The sequence below is a fragment of the Oncorhynchus mykiss genome, chromosome 3, assembly GCF_057628025.1.
Source record: "Oncorhynchus mykiss isolate SJ-2025 chromosome 3, ASM5762802v1, whole genome shotgun sequence".
Classification (NCBI taxonomy): Eukaryota; Metazoa; Chordata; class Actinopteri; order Salmoniformes; family Salmonidae; genus Oncorhynchus; species Oncorhynchus mykiss.
Window position 1 is genome coordinate 56,276,324 of NC_143024.1, and position 23,622 is coordinate 56,299,945.

A 23,622-nucleotide genomic window follows, 5' to 3' on the forward strand; every position below is an offset into this window, starting at 1 on the left:
AAGAAGAAGAGACTTGCTTTGGCCAAGAAACATGAGCAATTGACATTAGACCGGTGGAAATCTGTCCTTTGGTCTGATGAGTCCCAATTAGAGATTGTTGGTTCTAACTGCCATGTAGGTGAATGGATGATGTCCGCATGTGTGGTTCCCACCGTGAAGCATGGAGGAGGTGGTGTAATGGTGCTTTGCTGGTGACACAGTCTGTAATTTATTTAGAATTAAGACACACTTAACCAGCATGGCTACCGTAGCATTCTGCAGCGATACGCCATCCCATCTGGTTTTTGCACTGAGTGGGACTATCTAAATAAATTACAGACTGTGTCACCAGCAAAGCACCATTACACCACCTCCTCCATGCTTCACGGTGGGAACCACACATGCGGACATCATCCATTCACCTACATGGCAGTTAGAACCAACAATCTCTAATTGGGACTCATCAGACCAAAGGACAGATTTCCACCGGTCTAATGTCAATTGCTCATGTTTCTTGGCCAAAGCAAGTCTCTTCTTCTTATTGGTGTCCTTTGGTAGTGGTTTCTTTGCAGCAATTCGACCATGAAGGCCTGATTCACACAGTCTCCTCTGAACAGTTGATGTTTTCAAAAGGACAATGACCTAAAACACATCTCCAGGCTGTGTAAGGGCTATTTAACCAAGGAGAGTGATGGAGTGCTGCATCAGATGACCTGCCCTACACACAATCACCCAACCTCAACCCAATTGAGATGGTTTGGGATGAGTTGGACCGCAGAGTGAAGGGAAAGCAGCCAACAAATGCTCAGCATATGTGGGAACTCCTTCAAGACTGTTGGAAAAGCATTCCAGGTGAAGCTGGTTGAGAGAATGCCAAGAGTGTGCAAAGCTGTCATCATGGCAAAGAGTGGCTACTTTGAAGAATCTAAAATATATTTATTTGTTTAATACTTTTTTTGGTTACATCATGATTCCATATGGGTTTAAAAAAGAAAATAGTACAAATAAAGAAAAACCCTTGAATGAGTAGGTGGTTCAAAGTTTTGACTGGTACTGTATGTATGCATATGGCGGTTGTGGAAAATTAGGCTTGTTTAAGCCCCGCAGCTATACTCAAGTATGTGGGCATATTGCAGTGACGGGACCTCCCGATGTGACAAATTAAGCACTGGTATTCACACCCGAGTCAATATTTTGTAGAAGCACCTTTGGTGGCGATTACAACTTTGAGTCGTCTTGGGTATGTCTGTATCAGCTTTGCATATCTGGATTTGTGGATTTTCTTCCATTCTTCTTTGCAGATTTTCTCAACCTCTTAAATTAGATGTCAAGCGGCGGTAATCCGCAATCTTCAAGTTTTTTTATGGGATTCAAGTCTGGGGTTTGGGCTGGGCCACTCAGGGACTTTCACATTCTTGTTCTGAAGCCATTCCAGCATTGCTTTGGCTGTATGCTTGGGGTCTTTGTCCTGTTGCAATGGAAATCTTCGCCCTCAGTTTAAGGTCGTTTGCACTCTGAAGCAGGTTCTCATCAAGGATTTGCCTGCATTTGGCTTCATTCATTGTTCCCTCTTTCCTTACCAGTTCCACAGCATCCCAATAGCATGATGCTGCCACCACCATGCTTCACTTTAGGAATGGTGTTAGATGGGTGATGAGCTGTGCCTGGTTTTCTCCAGACAGCGCTTTGCATTCAGGCCAAAGAGTTACATTTTTGTCTCATCAGATGACAGAATCTTTTGCCTTAGGCTATCAGTCTTCCACGTGCCTTTTTGAAAACTCCAGGTGTGCTGTCATGTGGCTTTTTCTCAGGAGTGGCTTCCGTCTGGCCACTTTCCCATAAAGCCCAGATTAGTGAAGTGCTGTAGAGACTGTTATCCTTCTGGCAGGTTCTCCCATCTCAGCCAAGGAACTGTGCAGTTCTGTCAGAGTGGCCATTGGGTTCTTGGTCACCTCCATGACCAATGTCCTTCTTGCCCGGTTGCTCAATTGGTCGGAAGTCTGGTAGTTCCATATTTTTTTATTTCCCAATAATGGAGATCACAGTGCTCTTAGAAAGGTTCAACACGCTAGAAATGGTTTAATATCCTTCTCCAAATATATGCCTCATCATAATTATTTTTTGGAGATCTATGGACAGTTCCTTGGACTTCATGTAAAGTTTCTGCTCTGACATGCACTGGCAACTGTGGGACATTATATAGACAACTGTGTTTCTTTCTAAATCATGTCCAGGTAGACTTCAAATCAAGTTGTCGTGACATCAAGGATTATCAAAAGGAAATGAGATGCACCTGAGCTCCTAGGGGTGTGAATACTTATATATGAATGCATTTCATTATCAATACGACTTTTTAAAATGTTATAATAAAAACATGTTCTCACTTTGTCATTATGGGGTATTGTGTGTAAATCGGTAAGAACAAAATGTATTGAATCTTTTGAATTCAGGATGTAACAACAAAATGTGGATTAAGTCAAGGGTTATGAATACTTTCTGAAGACACTGTAGTTTCTTATGTAGGCATACAAATACGCGCATGTGTATTTTTGTAAAAAAAAAAATATATATATATGAATAGGAAAAGAGGCTTACAAAGCCAATGATGAACAGCAGCATCATGCACTATCAATCATGGACCCACGAACCCAAAAGGAAAACTGATGTGCACAATGAATTGAGAGGTGGTGCTAATCCCACCCATAATCTGGTTAATTAAGAAGCTTAATTTCCTCCCATCTATACACGTCAGCCACTTGCAGACAGTATGGCTGTGTTTTTATGGTCTGTACAAATCTAGTGGTGTACCGTTTGGCAGCGGCATTGCTCCCGAGAGTGGAGAACACAGTGTTTTCCCATTAGGCCTAGTAACAAAGCGTACCTGTTGTCATGACGACCCCTGCCAGGACTTTCCGCCGCGCGTGGGGGGAGGTGAAGTTGTCCGTCAGCTCGCTGAACTTGTCCACAACCAGGCGAGAGACCGCGTCGGCGAGGACCTGGGACCACACACAGACAGCAGAGATGTGACACGCAACACAACAACCACAGGCTTCAGGTAGTAGGTTGCCTGTTTCGGATGAGTTTATCCTGCTCATTTCATCTAGCTCAATCAAGTGGGGGAGCAGATGACATCACGGATCAACAGTAAAAGTAAAAACCATTTTTGCTGGAGGACGATTTGAAGCGTTCCACCCTCAAGAAAAGAGGTAGAAGACAACTAGAGCACAGCCTTTGCAACGCAAGCAAGGAACCAACAGAAGAGCAACAAGCATAAGGACACCAACTCAGGACCAAAGGAGCAACCTGAAGGAGGAACCCCAAATGAACCAGAAAGTACACACAGCCATCTCCTCCTCCATGAACATTCAAAAAGCCACAACAGACTTTGATCACAGACGGAGTACAACATCACTTAATGCTCAGGATCTTGAGGTCTTCACTTCTTGTCTTACATTCTATGTCCTACCTAAGCATGATCATTTTCATTATGTTTGCAAATATTTTGATGTGTTATTGAATGCTGATTGCATAAAGAAACTGGGTGTCTATTCTGGTTAAGAACCCTGTGTAAATATTTCGACTTGTGTTCTTAAATGCTGAAAATGATTACAACCAAGGAGAGGTGACGGCTAGATGGGAACAAATGAACGAGATTAGTTTAAATATCACTTCCCCCTGATACTTCAGTGTCACCCAGTTGGGAGTGGGGATCATTTGACTTCGGAATTGCCCGGGTTGGTTGCAGGCAGTGCAGAAACGTGTGGACGTCTCTGTTAACCTCCGGGGGAACAAAGCAGCCTGCCAAAAAAACAGTCAGGCAATTCCAGTCTGGCAATAACTAACAGGGCATTCTATCACTCATGTTTTCCTGACTTTCCTAATTAGCCCCGTCCATATGGAGCGCTCGGTTGATGGTACATTTAATAAATATTAACCGACAGAGAATTAATAGACCAATTAGCAGGTGCAGAATCATTGACACGAGCTGCCTGTTTTGAAGGAACCAGACCGATGACAAGTGGAGGAGAGAGTAAAGATAGAAAGAAAGAAAAAGAAAAAAAGCGGGAAATGTTCCTGGGGAGAAAAGACAATTGAAGCCATTGACAGTCTAGCCCCACTAGCTGCTTACTTGTGCAGACTGCACTCACCGGCAGGACTGACAGTCACTTCTGTGATGACCAATCCCCATCTTCAACCCCCCCAATTCTTATCAAACCAAACCCAGCTATATTGAGTCTTCGAAAAGAGCAGGCTTTAGAAAGGGGATACCTTCTTTGAGCACCTGCAATGCTGGGTTTACACTCCGAGCATTCCCAGTAGCATTCCCAGTAGCATTCCCAGTAGCATTCCCAGTAGCAAAACGTGTATGTGGTAAAGTCACAAAGCAGTAACGGAGCACGACTAGTGGAGTGCAAATCCAGGGATGAAGTTGAGCTAGATACAGTCTGACTCCCAGCTACAACACCCCAGTAAACGTTTACTAAAACCTAGCCCTAACCACGGACTCAAGCTCTAGACACAACTCTGTCCCACGACAATGTGTGAGCAGCACTGTACCATCGTATTACATTTAAAGAAAAATCACATTACATTTTGAAAGTGTTTAAAAACAACATCTTCACAAAGGGTGATTTTATTCAGGCTAACAAGTTAAGTAAACAAGACTTAAGTAGAATAATTGCATTTCAAGGGGGGAACCCCTTTGAGTGCCTCAATTGAATAGGTCTCACATCTAGGTAGGAAAGAGCCTGGACAGTCAATAGTGGTTGTTTCAACAAGACTAAAAAAGGAGAGGTAAATTAAGATAGAGGCATGCTATTTCCTGGTGTTCTCAGCTGGCGATTAGGGGAGCCTGATTGGGAGATGTGTAAATAGATGTCTCGCATGCATACACATCATCTCAGTACTAAAGCGCCTTACATTTTCAACTCCTGTCTCATCTTCTATCATCCTTCGGGCTTGATCATTTCATCTTCAATTAATGTCTCAAACCCAGCGATGATTGGTAAGAGCACCCAATGTTCCCGTTGGGAACTTTCATAAAGAAAATACTTTAGAATATGAGGTAGTAGAGGCATGTGACAGACACTGAAGTTCTTTAGATAAGCTCAAAGACATTATGATTAAGAGGGGGGAGATTTTACTAATTCCAGTTGTGAAAATACCTTTGTGTCCCCAGCTTTAAATCCCACATCAGCCAATAGAAAGTTTCCAATATAACAAAGACCTATTCTCAAACTCTCATTCTCAGCAGATGGGTTTCTTTGACCAAAACATCCGGATATTTATAAATAGTTAATGCACTCCTGTATTAATAATAAAAAAATCACAACAGTTTGAGAAAGCCTTGCATAAGTGTTTTGGCTACCCATAATATATTACAGAGAAGGAATACTTTCTGGGAAAGCTCTGTTTTGGACTCTAGGGTGTTAGACCTTTGTGCTTGAGGGCATAAGTGCCGTGATTCCTTTGTTCAGCGCCTGAAAACATTACATGTAGAGTATAAACCGTGTTACTCATCCCCATTAAAAAACGATTCACCCTGTTTTTTTCCCCCACAGTCAGTGAGTGCAGATACAATTTTGGTGCTATGACCTGTTCTAAAAAAAGGGTCTTGACTGGGGACAAAGTGGGCTAGTTCAGAGGGACCTAGGTTTGGGCTCTTACCTGGGGTAGGTGGAGCTGCAGTCCCTCTCTGGGGATGGGCTGTCGGGAGGGCGTCTGGTCCAGCTGCATGTTGAAGAGGGCTGAGAGGGCTGCCTGGGCGGCCCGGGCCTTGGCCAGCTTCTTGTTTCGTCCAGAGCCCTCGAACTGCTGTGAGTCCACCGACACCTGCATGACAAAGTTCTTTGCATGGCTCTCGCCGCTCTCGGACAAAAAGTCATACTTGAGGCCCGGCCTCAGCTCATTGAGGATCATGACAGGGTTCTTGCCGCTCGAGGGCGAGGTGAAGGCTGAGGGAGGGGGCAACAGGGCCTGGGCTAAGTTAGCACCTGGGGTGGAAGGCATGGAGTACTCTCCCAGCGAGTTTAGGCAGCCGCTGCCATTGGAGCCCAGGTAAAAGGAGTCCTCGGGCGGTGCGGGCGTCTCAAACCCGTTGAAGAGCATGTCTGGGAAGTCGGCCTGGTCGGATGTGAAGTCTGTGTTGACTGTCAGTGTCCGGCCCATAGCCAGGTGCGCTTCGGAGGCGTTGGGGAACTGGACAAAGGAGCGCAGTGCCTTCTCTGCTGCATTCAGCTTGGCCTTCTTCTTGGTGGGACCTGAGCCCTCGAACAGCTGCCCATTGACCTCGACGGTCATGACAAACACGGGAGCGTGGACTGGACCCGTTTGAGATAGCAGCTTATACAGCAGCCCCGGCTTAATTTCATTCAGCTGCATAAGGGCATTCTTGGGTAGAACCGGGCCTGGCGTTTTCTTACGCTTCTTGGCCCGGAACTTGGAGTGCGTGTGGCCATTGTTTCCCTCCTCTAAGGGGCGCTTCCTGCTGCCCCCGCCACTGCCGTTGGGGAGATGCTCAGCCACAGCCTCCCCCTCTTTGGAGGAGACGTTGTCCAGGTTACGGTTTTCCTTTACGTCGGTGCTGCTCGAACCTGCGGTGCCCAGAAAGAGTAACTTACAACGCCTTCGTTGCAGGATCTTGTAAATGTAAAATTGATAGATTCCTATATCACTCTTTGGAACTGAACTGGTGATGTGTGCTATGTTTATTTGTTAGAGAGGCTTAACTGATATTACATTGACCCCAAAGTATCAAACATACATCTCAAGACGAAAATCCATTTGGCAATTAAGTTTTGGCAAAATAGCCAATAATTGTCATAATGATAGGACTGTACTTTCTTGGACATTCAAGGGAAGTTGGATTCTAAGGCATTGCAAGAATGATTTAGTCTATACAATGACTATGTAAATGGGGAAATAAGTGGTAGGAAAATCAGGCCATCACAACAAAATAAATATTGAACTCCTCCCTCCTTGACCACGGCATTTGCTAACCGTGGTCAGGCAGGTTTCTGTTGATATGTTAGTTTAGGGAGGGGTCAGGGGGGAAAATATGTGGAAGAGTTGGGGTATGCACACACACACACGCATACAAACAAACTGATCTTTACTTTACAGGCAAATTTGATCACCTGTTCCTCACCCCACAAGTATCGATACTCTTATCTGCTGGCTTTTTAATGATAGTTTGGCGTTAGAGTGCTGAGCGAGCTCTCATAATAGTGGAATTGCAGCTCTAGAATATTGCACACATCACCAGGTCCTGTTGGCAAAGCGGATGGAATGTTGGCAAAATTTTCATTTATAACATCCTCCAGCAAAGGCTTGATAGGTTACTCCTTTCGGTACTCAGGGGAGAGAGAACCCGGCAGTGCAAATTACAGGGTTTATTGGGAAGATGGCGGGGGGGGGGGTGCAGGGAAGAGTGCGAGGAAGAGCAAAGGGAAGAGGACACATTCCGTAAGACCAACAAAGTCTGACAAGGATGAAAGGGTACAACCTGAGAAAACCTCCAAGATGTTTTTATATCTTTAGACAACCTAATTGATCTGATAACCATTACTTTCTGGTAACGCAGAGCTCTACTTTATAAAAGAAACATATCACACTATGCATTTTCAAACTAGATGAGATCAGAGCTCTTCAGAGGCTCTGTTGGGGTTTCCATCGACTTCTGAACACAGAATCCGTAGCTTCAGACAGGCGCTGATGTTCGTCGAGTTTCTGCATACTAAAATAGAGGGCACATCCCACAAGCCAAACAAAAAAAAATCCTGCTCTCACGTGTTTCCAAATTCTTGTCTCTTACAGTGCCTTGCGAAAGTATTCGGCCCCCTTGAACTTTGCGACCTTTTGCCACATTTCAGGCTTCAAACATAAAGATATAAAACTTTATTTTTTTGTGAAGAATCAACAACAAGTGGGACACAATCATGAAGTGGAACGACATTTATTGGATATTTCAAACTTTTTTAACAAATCAAAAACTGAAAAATTGGGCGTGCAAAATTATTCAGCCCCCTTAAGTTAATACTTTGTAGCGCCACCTTTTGCTGCGATTACAGCTGTAAGTCGCTTGGGGTATGTCTCTATCAGTTTTGCACATCGAGAGACTGACATTTTTTCCCATTCCTCCTTGCAAAACAGCTTGAGCTCTGTGAGGTTGGATGGAGAGCATTTGTGAACAGCAGTTTTCAGTTCTTTCCACAGATTCTCGATTGGATTCAGGTCTGGACTTTGACTTGGCCATTCTAACACCTGGATATGTTTATTTTTGAACCATTCCATTGTAGATTTTGCTTTATGTTTTGGATCATTGTCTTGTTGGAAGACAAATCTCCGTCCCAGTCTCAGGTCTTTTGCAGACTCCATCAGGTTTTCTTCCAGAATGGTCCTGTATTTGGCTCCATCCATCTTCCCATCAATTTTAACCATCTTCCCTGTCCCTGCTGAAGAAAAGCAGGCCCAAACCATGATGCTGCCACCACCATGTTTGACAGTGGGGATGGTGTGTTCAGGGTGATGAGCTGTGTTGCTTTTACGCCAAACATAACGTTTTGCATTGTTGCCAAAAAGTTCAATTTTGGTTTCATCTGACCAGAGCACCTTCTTCCACATGTTTGGTGTGTCTCCCAGGTGGCTTGTGGCAAACTTTAAACAACACTTTTTATGGAAATGTTTAAGAAATGGCTTTCTTCTTGCCACTCTTCCATAAAGGCCAGATTTGTGCAATATACGACTGATTGTTATCCAATGGACAGAGTCTCCCACCTCAGCTGTAGATCTCTGCAGTTCATCCAGAGTGATCATGGGCCTCTTGTCTGCATCTCTGATCAGTCTTCTCCTTGTATGAGCTGAAAGTTTAGAGGGACGGCCAGGTCTTGGTAGATTTGCAGTGGTCTGCTACTCCTTCCATTTCAATATTATCACTTGCACAGTGCTCCTTGGGATGTTTAAAGCTTGGGAAATCTTTTTGTATCCAAATCCGGCTTTAAACTTCTTCACAACAGTATCTCGGGCCTGCCTGGTGTGTTCCTTGTTCTTCATGATGCTCTCTGCGCTTTTAACGGACCTCTGAGACTATCACAGTGCAGGTGCATTTATATGGAGACTTGATTACACACAGGTGGATTGTATTTATCATCATTAGTCATTTAGGTCAACATTGGATCATTCAGAGATCCTCACTGAACTTCTGGAGAGAGTTTGCTGCACTGAAAGTAAAGGGGCTGAATAATTTTGCACGCCCAATTTTTCAGTTTTTGATTTGTTAAAAAAGTTTGAAATATCCAATAAATGTCGTTCCACTTCATGATTGTGTCCCACTTGTTGTTGATTCTTCACAAAAAAAATACAGTTTTATATCTTTATGTTTGAAGCCTGAAATGTGGCAAAAGGTCGCAAAGTTCAAGGGGGCCGAATACTTTCGCAAGGCACTGTATATACCCAGACTAATATGAAGCCCTACCCCTCCTTATAATGTGCCCATGCCTTTTTTTGTATTTTTTTAAATTTAACTAGGCAAGTCAGTTAAGAACAAATTCTTATTCACAATGACGGCCTAGGAACAGTGGGTTAAACTGCCTTGTTCAAGGATGTTCTTTAATAGCCTTAAAGGATGTTCCACTCAAACGATAATGTACATGATTTCATTTACTTATCTCATGGACTCTGGGGTAGCCATGCAAAAGCCAGGCAAGAAGGAGTCTTAACAAGGGGATGTATGGGAAATAACTACAAAGGAGAAAAACCAAAGGCATGAATACTGTAACAATAAGTGGCTTTTGCCATTATAGACAGTGTACAAAACATTAAGAACACCTGCTCATTACATGATAGACTGACCAGGTGAATCCAGGTGAAAGCTATGATCCCTTATTGATCCACTTCAAATCAGTGTAGATGAAGGGGAGGACACAGGTTAAGCCTTGAGACATGGATTGTAGATGTGTGCCATTCAGATGGTGAATGGGCAAGATAAAAGATTTAAGTGCCTTTGAACGAGGTATGGTAGTAGGTGCCAGGTGCACCGGTTTGTGTCAAGAACTGAAATGCTGCTGGGTTTCTCCACGCTCAACAGTTTCCCGTGTGTTTCAAGAATCGTCCACCGCACAAAGGACATCCAGCCAACTTGAACATTTTAGGAAGCATTGGAGTCAACATGGGCCAGCATCCCTGGGGAACGCTTTCGACACCCTGTAGAGTTCATGCCGCGACGAATTGAGGCTGTTTTGAGGGCAAAAGGACACTCAATATCAGGAAGGTGTTCTTAATGTTTCGTACGCTCAGGGAAAGTTGACTTCTGATGAGCCAATTAACACTTAGGCCTAATTACTTTAATTCCAGTACAGCTACAGAAAATGTAAATGTCCCGGCGATTTCAGTGGAGTAGCTTAATATTATTTCGAGGCTATTGCGTATTTTGAATGTCAGTGAGCATATCAGTGGGTATGTTTCCGAACACCGTTTTTCAAACCGGAATCCAGCTGGTATGAACGTGAGCATACTTGAGGAACAAACAAATATGATGAACTCCTCCTGGTGTTCAAGTGAATGACACATTTCCATTGCTCGGAGTAATATGTTTTGTAGCCATCTTTACAGTGGCTAACTAACCTGGAGATAAATGATAACAGTAGTCCCAGTATCAAAACTCCATGAAATGTCCCCCTCTGTTTTGAGCCAGTAGCTGGCGTTTTGGAAAAAATGTACAGAAATCGGCCAATTGTAATGAAGGTGACATTGTCAGCAGGCCCTCAGCGTGAAACCGGGATGTGAAACTACAATGGCAACCATCCATTTCATCCTGGGATAGACCAGGCAGCCATTTCTTCTGTCTGTTCAGAGAGGTGGGGATCTAGAGCAGAGACTCATTCATAGGCACGGCTGGTTGGAGCTCAGGGCTCAGATTCCTCCCAAAATGTCCAATTAAATTTGAATGTGTGAGTGAGGATGACATTTTCTTTTTAAAGGGTGTGCATAGAGCAATATAAGTTGAATCCAAGGAATTTATCGGGTTTTGCAGTGAGGTTTCTGTATGTGCAGTGCTTGTAGTTTGTGTATGTCCTTTGTGTATGTCCTTTGTGTACGTGTGTGTGTGTGTGTCTAAGCAGGGGATCCAGTAAGGGAACAAATGGACACAGGCAGACAGACAATTGGACAAAGGGAGAGACGGACACACTCACTCATGTTCTCCTCTTCATCCACGTCCATGGTGAAGAGCTTCTGCCGGGGCTGCCGAGCTCCGGCTCCACCTGAGAACAACACGAGAGGAAGTGATGGTCAGACTCAACCTAGATGTCTCTACCACAAATAACACACGTGCCCATGTGAAGACACAAACACGTACAACTATAAGAGGGGACCAAGTGTGTGTGTGTGTGTTGGGGGGGTGAGATGTCTAGGTTCCTTCCCTAACGGGCAGGGCCTGCTGAAAGTGTATTTTTTTTAAAAATGATCTCAAAATATTCATATGTACACACACCCATACCCACAACCAGTGCAGTGAGATGAAAATGAGACACCCAGGTTAAGCCTACGGTGAGTGTATAAATATTCAGAGGTGAATACTAATCTGGGCAAGAGAGGAGAGGGGGCCCGGTGCTGACAGGCCGTAATAGTCGGAAGCAGTGTATTGTGACTTTAATATCCGTCCGATTAGACCTCATTTCCAGCTGCCTGCCGGGAGATATACAGCCATTGACATGGACATGCCTTTTAGCCGGGCATGACACAGACAGCCATTTACCTGGCGGTAGAAAATGCACTACAGTACACGAACAGTTGTACCGTACAGCAAAGCCGATGGATTTCTAGGTGAGCAGAATTGACTCTCTGCAGGTGAATGTGGTGTCTGGCCTGGAATCTAATCCTGAGATTTCTACTGCAATCATACTTGACATTTAAGTCATACATCAAGAACACACAGTTGTACTGGAGGATTGCCTGTGAGCCTTAACTATCTCAAGAGGGAAATTATCTGCTGTTAAAGCCCTCAATATGTATTACTCTGGGGACATTGAACAAATATATTGACAGTACCAGTCAAAAGTTTGGACACACCTACTCATTCAAGGGTTTTTATTTATTTGTTTTACTATTTTATGCATTGTAGAATAGTTTAGGGAACTATGAAATAAAACATATGGAATCATGCAGTAACCAAAAAAAAGTGTTAAACAAATTGAAATATATTTTAGATTCTTCACAGTAGTCACCCTTTGCCTTGATGACAGCTTTGCACAACTCTTGGCATTCTCCAAAACAGCTTCATGAGGAATGCTTTTCCAACAGTCTTGAAGGAGTTTACACATATGCTGACCATTTGTTGGCTGCTTTTCCTTCACTCTGTGGTCCAACTCATGCCAAACCATCTCAATTGGGTTGAGGTGATTGTGGAGGCCAGGTCATCTGATGCAGGACTCCGTCATTATCCTTCTTGGTCAAATAGCCCTTACACAGCCTGGGGATGTGTTTTGGGTCATTGCCCTGTTGAAAAACAGATGACAGTCCAACTAAACAGATGGGATGGAGTATAGCTGTAGAATTCTGTGGTAGCCATGCTGGTTAAGTGTGCCTTAAATTCTAAATAAATCATAGACAGTGTCACCAGCAAAGCACCTCTACACCATTACATCTCTTCCTTTATGCTCCACGGTGGGAACCACACATGCAGAGATCATCCGTTCACCTTCTCTGCGTCTCACAAAGACACAGCAGTTGGAACCAAAAATGTCTAATTGGGACTCATCAGATCAAAGGACAGATTTCCACCGGTCTAATGTCCATTGCTCGTGTTTCTTGGCCCAAGCAAGTCTCTTCTTCTTATTGGTGTCCTGTAGTAGTGGTTTCTTTGCAGACCATGAAGGCCTGATTCACGCAGTCTGTGTCTGTTACTTGAACTCTGTGAAGCATTTATTCGGGTTGCAATATGAGGCTGGTAACTCTAATGAACTTGTCCTCTGCAGCAGAGGTAACTCTGGGTCTTCCTTTCCTGTGGCGGTCTTCATGAGAGCCAGTTTCATAAAAGCACTTGGTTTTTGCGACTACACTTGAAGAAACTTTCAAAGTTCTTGAAATGTTCTGTATTGACTGACCTTCATGTCTTAAAGTAATGATGGACTGTCGTTTCTCTTTTCTTATTTGAGCTGTTCTTGCCATATGAACTTGGTCTTCTACCAAATAGGGATATCTCCTGTATACCACCCTTACCTTGTCACAACACAACTGATTGGCTCAAATTAATTAAGGAAATAAATTCCACAACTTCAATTAACAGGCACACCTGTTAATTCAAATGCATTCCAGGTGACTACCTCATGAAGCCGGTTGAGAGAATGCCAAGAGTGTGCAAAGCTGTCATCAAGGCAAAGGGTGGCTACTTTGAAAAAAAAATGTATTTAGATTTGTTTAACACTTTTTTGGTTGTTACATGATTACATATATGTTATTTCATAGTTTTGACATCTCCACTACTATTTTGCAATGTAGAAAATAGTTGTTTTTTTTTAAGAAGAAAGAAACCCTTGAATGAGTAGGTGTCCAAACTTTTGACTGGTACTGTGTGTTTTCTGAACCTGCTAAATTTATGGCGAATTTTATACAAGGTTGTTACCAAATGTGATGAATTATTTTAATCTTTTACCAAGAAGTAACAAATAATTCTACTACATATATCAACTTTCCAATTCCAGTCTTAAATAGCAGTGTTGATCATGTTCGTATTGAACATAGCCCAGATCCAGGCCCAGACATGAACGCCCAAGGGAGTGCGTAGTTTGTTTCTGGCCTAGAAAGAAATGCTCTTTGCTAATAATCACATTCTCTTATGGGAATATATTTTCTGTTTTCCCCAGTCCAATGCACTGGTCTTCATTCGCAGCTGTAGTATGTAACATAAGTACAAACTATGATGGCCATGTGTACAACAGTCGTCCTTCCATGGAACCACTTAAACTAGAAATTAGACAACTAGAAAAAAATCTTTGCATAGAACATTTAATGTCAGCCCTTTTAGCGAAGTAAGTCGATGAGAATTTCTCTTTTAAAATAACATCCTAGTATTCAAGAGGTGAATGGAACAGGAGACACACGCAATACACACACACACACTCACGTGCCGGTCTAACAGCTTGGTCCCCCTGCAACTACAGCACAAGTGAAGCAGGAGTGCCGAAATCATGATGAATCCAATGAGAGAGAGAGAGTGGTTATGACGGGGAGCAGATTGTGCTGATTCCAGCTCTCTGCCTTGTTCCCATGCACCATTCCTCATGACCGACACTTTAAGCTAAATTAAATGGCCTAATTAATCTTGGCTAATGGTGGGTGACAGCAAATATGCTAGCACAATTACGACCCTATTAAAAGACTAATATTCAGTCCTATGATTGAAAATGAAAAGGGGCGGTTGTGAGGGGGTTAGTTGGGTGGGGGTAGGAGGGATTGTGTGTTTTAGGTAGCCAAGTCAAACTCCAGCCAGGTGTCCTTCCTTCGTCCAATGACCCCCCCCCCCCCCCCCCCAACCCCACCCTGCACCTCCCCACATTGTACCCTATTTCACCCGTAGGCTTGAACGCTAAATGCCTCTTTGGCGATTAGAGGTTTCGAGATTCGCCCATTTAGGCTGGCTCGTGGCGCCTGTCGCTTTCTATTATGAGGTCTCAGAGCCGTTTCACCGCTTCGCTCACGAGCCGCTCATGAATCAGTAAGCAGCCATGAGATCTGTTCCAATCTAAGGCCTGTGCATCTACAGCATTCATAAAAACTAAGCTGCAAGGACAAATAAAATCCAGTGGTGAGTTAGGGCCAAGGACACAACAAAGGCAGAACCAGAGACCTGTCTGGTCATTCAGCCCAACTAACTAATAAGTTGTCTGTCGATGATCTGAGGGAGAAGTCTTGTTAGGGTATTAGTGGCATCACTTTATGCCTCAGTAGCCAGTTGAAGGGTGCCAGGCCGGGGTACCAGAGTGCTGGATGGACAGCTCAGCCCTGCTTAGACCCAGTGTTAGCACAGCTGCATCTGTTTGGCCTCAGTGTTTGCCCACAGTCAATCCACAGAGGCCGCATTTAACCAGCTGCTTCTTTTGCTCCACATGGGTCAGTGGCTATAAAAAAGTAATCGATGTAGAGAGGAGCATCCTGACCAGTGGTGTAAAGTACTGAAGTATTAGTACTTTAAAGTACTACTTAAGTAATACCCCCCAAAAACAACTTAACTTTTTTATATTTTTCGACAACTTTTACTCCACTACATTACTGAAGATAATATGTTCCTTTTACTCCATACATTTCTCACTGGCACCCAAAAGTAGTTACATTTTGAATGCTCAGGCAGAACGGCAATATGGTCCAATTCACGTACCTATAAAGTGTTGTCATACCTAGTGCCTCTGATCTGGAGGACAAATACTGCGTTTGTAAATAATGTCTGACTGTGTCCCTGGCTGTCCGTACATTTTAAAAACAAGAACATCAAGGGCCCTCCCGAGTTGCGCAGCGGTCTAAGGCACCACATTGCAGTGCTAGCTGCGTTACTACAGATCCTGGTTCAATACAGCCGGCTGCGACCGGGAGGCCCCTTGATGTTCTTGTTTTTAAAATATACGGACAGCCAGGGACACACTCAGATATGATGCTAAGCACAATTGGCCCAGCGTCGTCCAGGTTAGGGGAGGGTTTGGCCGGCCGGGATGTCCTTGTCCCATCACGCTCTAGTGACTCCTGTGGCGGGCCGGGCGCATGCACGCTGACACGGTCGTCAGGTGTACGACGTTTCCTCCGACACATTGGTGCGGCTGGCTTCCGGGTTAAGTGTGCAGTGTGCCAAGACGCAGTGCGGCTTTGGAGGACGGTGTTTTGGAGGACGCACAGCTCTCAACCCTCACCTCTCCCGAGTCCGTATGGGAGTTGCAGCGATGGGACAAGACTAACTACCAATTGGATATGATGAAAATTGGCTTACAATTTTTGGTGGGGAATAAATAATAAACTAAGAAGATTATACCATCTGGTGTGCTTAATATATACAATTTTACTCAAGTATGACAATTGAGTAATTTTTCCACCACTGGTCCTGACCAGCTCTCCACTTTCATACCAGATTTAAGAGAGAGATTCCTTCCAAATTCCTATGACTCAATATGACTCTTTAGCATTAAAATTGTTGGGCGCAAATTGGTGTCAGCGATCAGCGTGTCATATCAGTGTTCCACTCTGGCTACGGAAAGTAAGAAAGACGAGTCATTGACAAGATGGCGAAGAAACTACAACTTTTGCCATAACAATTGAAGTAAGGAACAACGGGGGAATAACAATTGAATTGCCATAACAATTGAAGTAAGGAACAACGGGGGCATAACAATTGAATTGCCATAACAATTGAAGTAAGGAACATCAGTGGCATAACGTTCAGTCTCAAAGCTAAAGATGTGTGGCTTAACCAGTAGATGATGCTTATGATTATTAGATTCCTATTATCGGGTTAGAGGTCTTGCACTGGTAGATGTGTGCTCCTCTTCTTTATTCCTTACGCCAAAACAATACCATATCCCACCAGTTGTGAAAGGGGCTGGTTTCAAATGGTATTTCAATGGATGGTTGGGGCGAGGGAGGGGGAGAGAAAAGATGAGAAAGAAGATGAGAAAACTCCAATTCAATCTCGGCGGCGTGAGGGCCCGAGGGAAATACGGTGTTTTGATTCGTCTTTCATCCCTCGCTTTCGCCGCGGTGGAGCGGTAGCACGACGCTTCCGTGGAGGGAGCTGCAGCCGCCGGAACAGGGAAAGGGTGGATGGAGAGAGAGGGAGGGAGAGGAGAGAAACAGAAAATGCAATCCTATTCTAGGTACAAGAGAATCATTATGTCTCCTAAAACAGAGAAATGAGGATAGGCCTGCCCTTGAAAGGCAGTGGGAGGTGAACAGTCAGGCCAAACGCTGGTAGAGGTTGAGTGATGGGGGTGGTGAAGAGAGGAGGAGTAACTTAGGTAATAAAAAGATGGCATGAAGGGCAGAGGTGCATGAAAATAAGTTAATTTCTGTCCAGTGCAAAAGGCAAAGTATTCTGTGAAGTCCAACAGGTCTGCAATATACACTTACCATCCATAAAGGAAAAAAGGTCAATGTATACATTTCTATGGTCAGGAGCCAAAAATGTCTGCAACCTGTAACCACAATGCAGAAGATTATTAACAGCCTTATGGGAGCATTGGCAGTGCAATGTTTGTAATTGGTCAAATGAAAGTACATGAGAGCTCAGGTCAGGGGCTCTCCCTCATTGAAGCACCACTTCGCAATTCACCCTAAACGGCCTGCTCTTTATTTCGATTGAGCTACGGGTCCACACTTTTACGCTCAACATTTGCTGCTGCTACTCTGTTCTTTATTTGACTTTTATCGTTATCTTCCCTGATGCCTAGTCACTTTACCCTGTCTTCGTGTACATATCTACCTCTTTCTGCACATTGATCTGGTACTGGTACTCCCTGTATATAGCGCCATTCTTGTGTATTTGATTATATTATATCCTCGTGTTATTATTACTTTTAAACTCTGCGTCGTTGGGAAGGGCTCTCAGGCGAGCATTTCACGGTAGAAAGTCCACAACAGTTATATTCGGCGCATGTGACAAATGCAACTTGATTTGACATAGAACTTAGCTAATGCCACTTTTGAATGGGAATCCATAACCTCTCCCTCCAACTAATCCCCCCCCCCCCCCCGCCGTAATATCAAAACAACCCAGCCTTTCTGACGAAAGAAAATGTGTGAGCCTCTCAGCCACTGCTTGTTGTCGGTGGAGCTTTTTCTTTAATTTTCCTTTCATGCTGCCTTTAAAAGCCTGACAACACTGACTTAAGCCCGAGCACTGAAGGAATCCTCACTGACACAAACTGCATTAAGAGCACACTTAATACAGAAAAGCCCCTTCTCTGCCATCGATTTTCAAATCCCCAATGGTCAGACATGTCGGTGTGACCGCCCACAGCGTGTAGGAGACACGAGACGAGCAAGGAATTAGGCCTGCTTGGCAGCTCTGCGTCTGTTGTAAACACTCAGACACAGAAAGAAACGCGCAAACAAACAGGCTGCACACTAGTGAAACTGAATATATCGACTGCACACCCGGACAGGCAAACAAAACTATTTCAGGGCCGTAGACAGAGAAACGCCAATACAGACTGCTCCATACAAATATACCACGACCACATGAGCAAACCAGTAGAAGACACTGTTCGATCCAAATCTCTATCCAGAAGTTTCCAGAATTTGGGAAAACAACTTTCTTCCCCCAAGAAATACATCCACATGTGTATTCTAACAGCACAATAGGGGTCATCTTACACCAAAAACTGAGAGTCAGAGAGAAAAGAGTATCAATATGAATTTTGTTATTTGATGGTTTTATGTGAGATTGCCTTTCACAGGTCCCATGGAGCGGCTGGTCAGGAGAGAGAGCAGGTTATAATGGGAGCAAGTCAAGGTAGAATATATGTCGCAGGTACTCACACACACACACAAACCTCTCAAAACACTTGGGGTTTATCTTATTAACACCACACACACTCTCCCTCTAAGTTTGACAAAACTCAGTCCTCACTACAGCACATGGAGCAGATTAGCTCTGGAGTGAAGACTGGAGAGACAGTCTGGGTCAAAAGCAAAATACTTGAAATAATTTCTAAAACCTCTGGAGACACACAGACAGAATGAATACATTTCTTAAAATGAACCAACGGTTAAAATAAATGAATGACACTGTTCTAAAGCACAACCTTCCTTCAGGTCTGGCACTAAGATCTCTCTCAACCAACTCTATAAGGCCATAAGCAAAGAAGAAAATGCTCACCCAGAAGCGGCGTTCCTAGTAGCCGGGGACTTTTATGCAGGCAAATTTAAATCAGTTTTACCACATTTTTACCAGCATGTCACAAGTGCAATCAGGGGGGAAAGAAATCCTAGACCACCTTCACTGCACGCACAGAGATGCATACAAAGCTCTCCCCAGCCCTCCATTTGGCAAATCTGACCATAATTCTATCCTCCTGATTCCTGCTTACAAGCAAATACTAAAGCAGGAAGTACCACTGACTCGCTCAATATGGAAGTGGTCAGATGACGTGGATGCTACACTACAGGACGGTTTTGCTAGCACAGACTGGAATATGTTCCGGTATTCATCCAATGGCATTGAGGAACACACCACCTCAGTCATCAGCTTCATCAATAAGTGCATCAATGACGTCGTCCCCACAGTGGCTGTACGTATATATCCCAACCAGAAGCCATGGATTACAGGCAACATCCGCATCGAGCTAAAGGCTAGAGCTGCCGCTGTCAAGGAGCGGGAGACTAATCCGGACGCTTATAAGAAATCCCGCCCGTAGACGAAACATCAAACAAGCAAAGCGTCAATAAAGGATTAAGATTGAATCCTACTACACCGGCTCTGACGCTCTTCGGATGTAGCAGGGCTTGAAAACAATTATGGACTACATAGGGAAGCCCAGACACGAACTGCCCAGTGACGCGAGCCTACCAGATGAGCTAAATGCCTTTTATGCTCGCTTCGAGGCAAGCAACACTGAAGCATGCACGAGAGCACCAGCTGTTCTGGATGACTGTGTGATAACGCTCTCGGTAGCCGATGTGATCAAAACCTTTTAAACAGGTCAACATTCACAAAGCCGCTGTGCCAGTCGGATTACTAGGTCGGGTACTCAAAGCATGGGCAGACAAACTGGCAAGTGTCTTCACTGACATTTTCAACCCCTCCCTGACCAAGTCTGTAATACCTACATGTTTCAAGCAGACCACCATAGTCCCTGTGCCCAAGGAAGCGAATGTAACCTGCCTAAATGATTACCGCCCCTTCACTCAAATCAATACCCATGAAGTGCTTTAAAAGGCTGGTCATTGCTCACATAAACAGCATCCTCCTGGACATCCTAGGCCCACTCCAATTCGCATATCACCCCAACAGATCCACAGATGACGCAATCTCAATCGCACTCCACACTGCCCTTTCTCACCTGGACAAAAGGAACACCTATGTGAGAATGCTGTTAATTGACTACAGCTCAGCGTTCAACAACATAGTGCCCACGAAGCTCATCACTAAGCTAAGGACTCTGGGACTAAACACATCCCTCTGCAACTGGATCCTGGACTTCCTGACGGGCCGCCCCAGGTGGTAAGAGTAGGCAACACACGTCTGCAAAGCTGATCCTTAACACTGGGGCCCCTCAGGGGTGTGTACTTAGTCCCCTCCTGTATTCCCTGTTCACCCATGATGGCGTGGCCAGACACGACTCCAACACCATCATTAAGTTTGCTGACGACACAACAGTGGTAGGCCTGATCACTGACAACGATGAGAGCCTATAGGGAGGAGGTCAGAGAACTGGCAGTGTGGTGCCAGGATAACAACCTCTCCCTCAATGTGAGCAAGACAAAGGAGCTGATCGTGGACTACAGGGAAAAAGGCGGGCCGAACAGGTCCCCTATTAACATTGACGGGGCTGTAGTGGAGTGGGTCGAGTGTTTCAAGTTCCTTGGTGTCCACATCACCAATGAACTATCATGGTCCAGACATACCAAGACAGTCATGAAGAGGGCAAAACAAAACCTTTTCCCCCTCAGGAGACTGAAAAGATTTGGCATGGGTCCTCAGATCCTCAATAGGTTCTACAGCTGCACCATCGAGAGCATCCTGACCGGTTGCATCAACGCCTGATATGGTAATTGCTCGGCATCTGACCGTAATATGGTGCAGAGGGTAGTGCGAACGGCCCAGTACATCACTGGGGCCAAGCTTCCTGCCATCCAAGATCTATATAATAGGCGGTGTCAGAGGAAAGCCCATAGAATTGTCAGAGACCCAGTCACCCAAGTTATAGACTGTTTTATCTGCTACTGCACGGCAAACAGACCCGAAGCGCCAAGTCTTGGACCAAAAGGCTCCTCAACAGCTTCTACCCCCAAGCCATTAGACTGCTGAACAATTCATAAAACTCGGCACCGGACGATTTACATTGACCCCCCCCCCTCCTTTTGTACACTGCTTCTACTCACTGTTTGTTTGTTACCTATGCATTGTCACTTCATCCCCACCTACATGTACAGATTACCTCAACTAGCCTGTACCCCTGCACACTGACTTTTTGTACCGGTGCCCCCTGTATATAGCCTCGTTATTCTTATGGTGTTACTTTTTATTTTAGTCTACTTGGCAAGTCATTTCTTCTTCTTGAACTGCACTGTTGGTTAAGGGCTTGTAAGTATTCATTTCACGTTAAAGTCTAAACTTGTTGTATTCGGCACATGTGGCAAATAAAGTTTGATTTGATTTGATCACGGACTTGTGCTATTTGATAGGCAACGGCAATTTTTCTAGATTCTATCCAATATATTTTTGTCAATCAAACCATGGCAGATCAGTGATTTACTTTGAGAATGGAGGGAATTGTAAAAGAATTAGAAAGTGAACCAGTCAGAGATTTTGTAATGTTCAAGCCAATCGCTCTTCCTCGCTGTCCAGTTTCTATCTCGGTCCAGTTGCCCAGGGTGGTGACCAGCTAATGCACCATAATGGGGTACACGTGTGGGGCCACCGGGGGCCTAATGAACTGGGGTTCTCATGGAGAGGGGGGGGGGGGGGCTGCCGGATTGAAACTGATGGGCCGGGGTATGGGGGAGAGGAGCGTGGCCGCCTAACATTGCCACTATCGTGCCCCCTTCACACACGGACACACACACACAACCTCACGCTTACAGCTCAACCGTATCCCCCACGCAAACCTCCATCTCGGACTCCATTATTCAATTTGGTTTGACTAATGACCAATAACCTGTTTGAATTAGCCTGCCAACACCAATTTGACTTCAATAAGAGCAGATCTCCCAATGCGTTTAGGAGGCCCTGATACAAACTGCAGGTGCCAGCTGGACATTCGGACCTGACCTAGGTGTTCCATAGAGCAGGAAGGGATTGCTCTCATCCTTCTCAGTGATGTAAAGCTTTAAAAGAGGGTGACAATTCAACACTAACCCTGCATTTTCAATTCTGCAAAACGAAACAATAAGAGATGAATAGAACACTTGATGCATGGGATAGAATTAGTACTGCATGACACCCCCATAGGATGGTGAGTAATCTGGCAAAACCAACATGGTTGAAATGTTGTCAGGTACCTCGCTCAAAAGGGGAGTAATGTAGTATCCATCATTTCACCATATTAGTCGACTGTTTATCTCTTCAAGACCACACGCCTGCGCTTCTGCCGATTCAATGAAAATCTAAAACATATCTTTCACCCTCTCTCTCATTCGCTCTCCCTCCCTCTTCAAGGGCGCTGGGTGGCTGCCGCCATCCTCCATTTCCCCTTTTCAGAGGGAGCTGTAAAACCTGTGACAGCTATGATTTATGATATACGCACTGTGCCTGTGGGGCAGATGTGTGTGTGTGTGTGTGTGTGTGTGTGTGGCTAAGGAGAGGGGCTAAGTTATGAGTTCTTCTGAGCTCTCCACGGGCTATCGCCAGATGTATCGGTGCTCACTGTTCAGTCACAAAAGTCACACACAGGAGAGAGCGCAAGCGAGTGTGTTTGTCTGTCTAGGAGTACGAATTGGGCTGTATGACCTGAAGCAAGAATAAAAACATTGTGAAAAAGTAAGTTTACAAAGATGAAATAAGGCATGCACTGACAGCTATTTAGAGGCAAGGGGCCAGCTGCTGAGTAAGTGTGCGTGTGTGTGTGCATATGACACGAGTGTGTATGAATGTGTGCACGGGTGTGTGTACGAGTGTGTGTATGGCCTCATTCTCTCAAATCGTATTTTGAAGTGCTGCAGGCTGACCAGACAAAAACTGCTGGTATCAGCATAGTCCCCCCCCCCCAACTATCTATTTCCATTGCTCTCTATCTATTTCTCCCTCTCCCTCTCTCTTCCCATTTTCCTCGCCTCAATGCTCCTGCTGTGCACTGTATTTCATATTCAAGGCCAGGTCAGGTGATCCAGTATCCTCACGTGCGTCCCACTGCGTAAATCTACAATGAACAAAAGTATCACGCAACATGCAACAATTTCAAAGTTACAGTTCATACAAGGAAATCAGTCAATTGAAATAAATTCCCTAGGCCCTAATCTATGGATTTCACATGACTGGGAATACAATACAGATATGCATCAGTAGGTCACAGATACCTTAAAAAAAATGGTAGGGGCATTGATCAGAAAACCAGTCAGTATCTGGTGTGACCACCATTTGCCTCATGCAGCAATCTCCTTTGCATAGAGTTGATCAGGCTGTTGATTGTAGGCTGTGGAATGTTGTCCCACTCCTCTTCAATGGCTGTGCAAAGTTGCTGGATATTGGCGGAAACTGGAACACACTGTCGTACACGTCGATCCAGAGCATCCCAAACGTGGTCAATGGGTGCCATCTGCCTGGTACAGTTGAAACCGGGATTCATCCGTGAACAGCACACTCCACCAGCGTGTTCTTCACGGATGAAGGCGAGTATTTGAAGGTGAGTATTTGCCCGCTGAAGTCGGTTACGATGACAAACTGCAGTCAGGTCAAGACCTTTGTGAGGACGAAGAGCATGCAATGAGCTTGCCTGAGACGGTTAATTA

General features: G+C 44.6%; 1 protein-coding gene across 12 annotated transcripts in view; it reads right to left on the bottom strand.

Moving 5' to 3' along the window:
* Positions 1–23,622, bottom strand: part of LOC110520004 (double-stranded RNA-specific editase 1) — a 195,657-nt gene that overhangs the window by 37,292 nt on the left and 134,743 nt on the right. For all 12 annotated transcript variants that reach the window (XM_036974213.2, XM_090229577.1, XM_090229578.1 and 9 more), the window contains 3 exons: positions 11,169–11,237; positions 5,647–6,572; positions 2,861–2,975 (listed from right to left, as the gene is read on the bottom strand). In XM_036974213.2, the coding sequence (XP_036830108.1) occupies positions 2,861–2,975; positions 5,647–6,572; positions 11,169–11,196 (1,069 nt within the window). In that variant the 5' untranslated portion in view covers positions 11,197–11,237. The remainder of the gene's footprint in view (positions 1–2,860; positions 2,976–5,646; positions 6,573–11,168; positions 11,238–23,622) is intronic.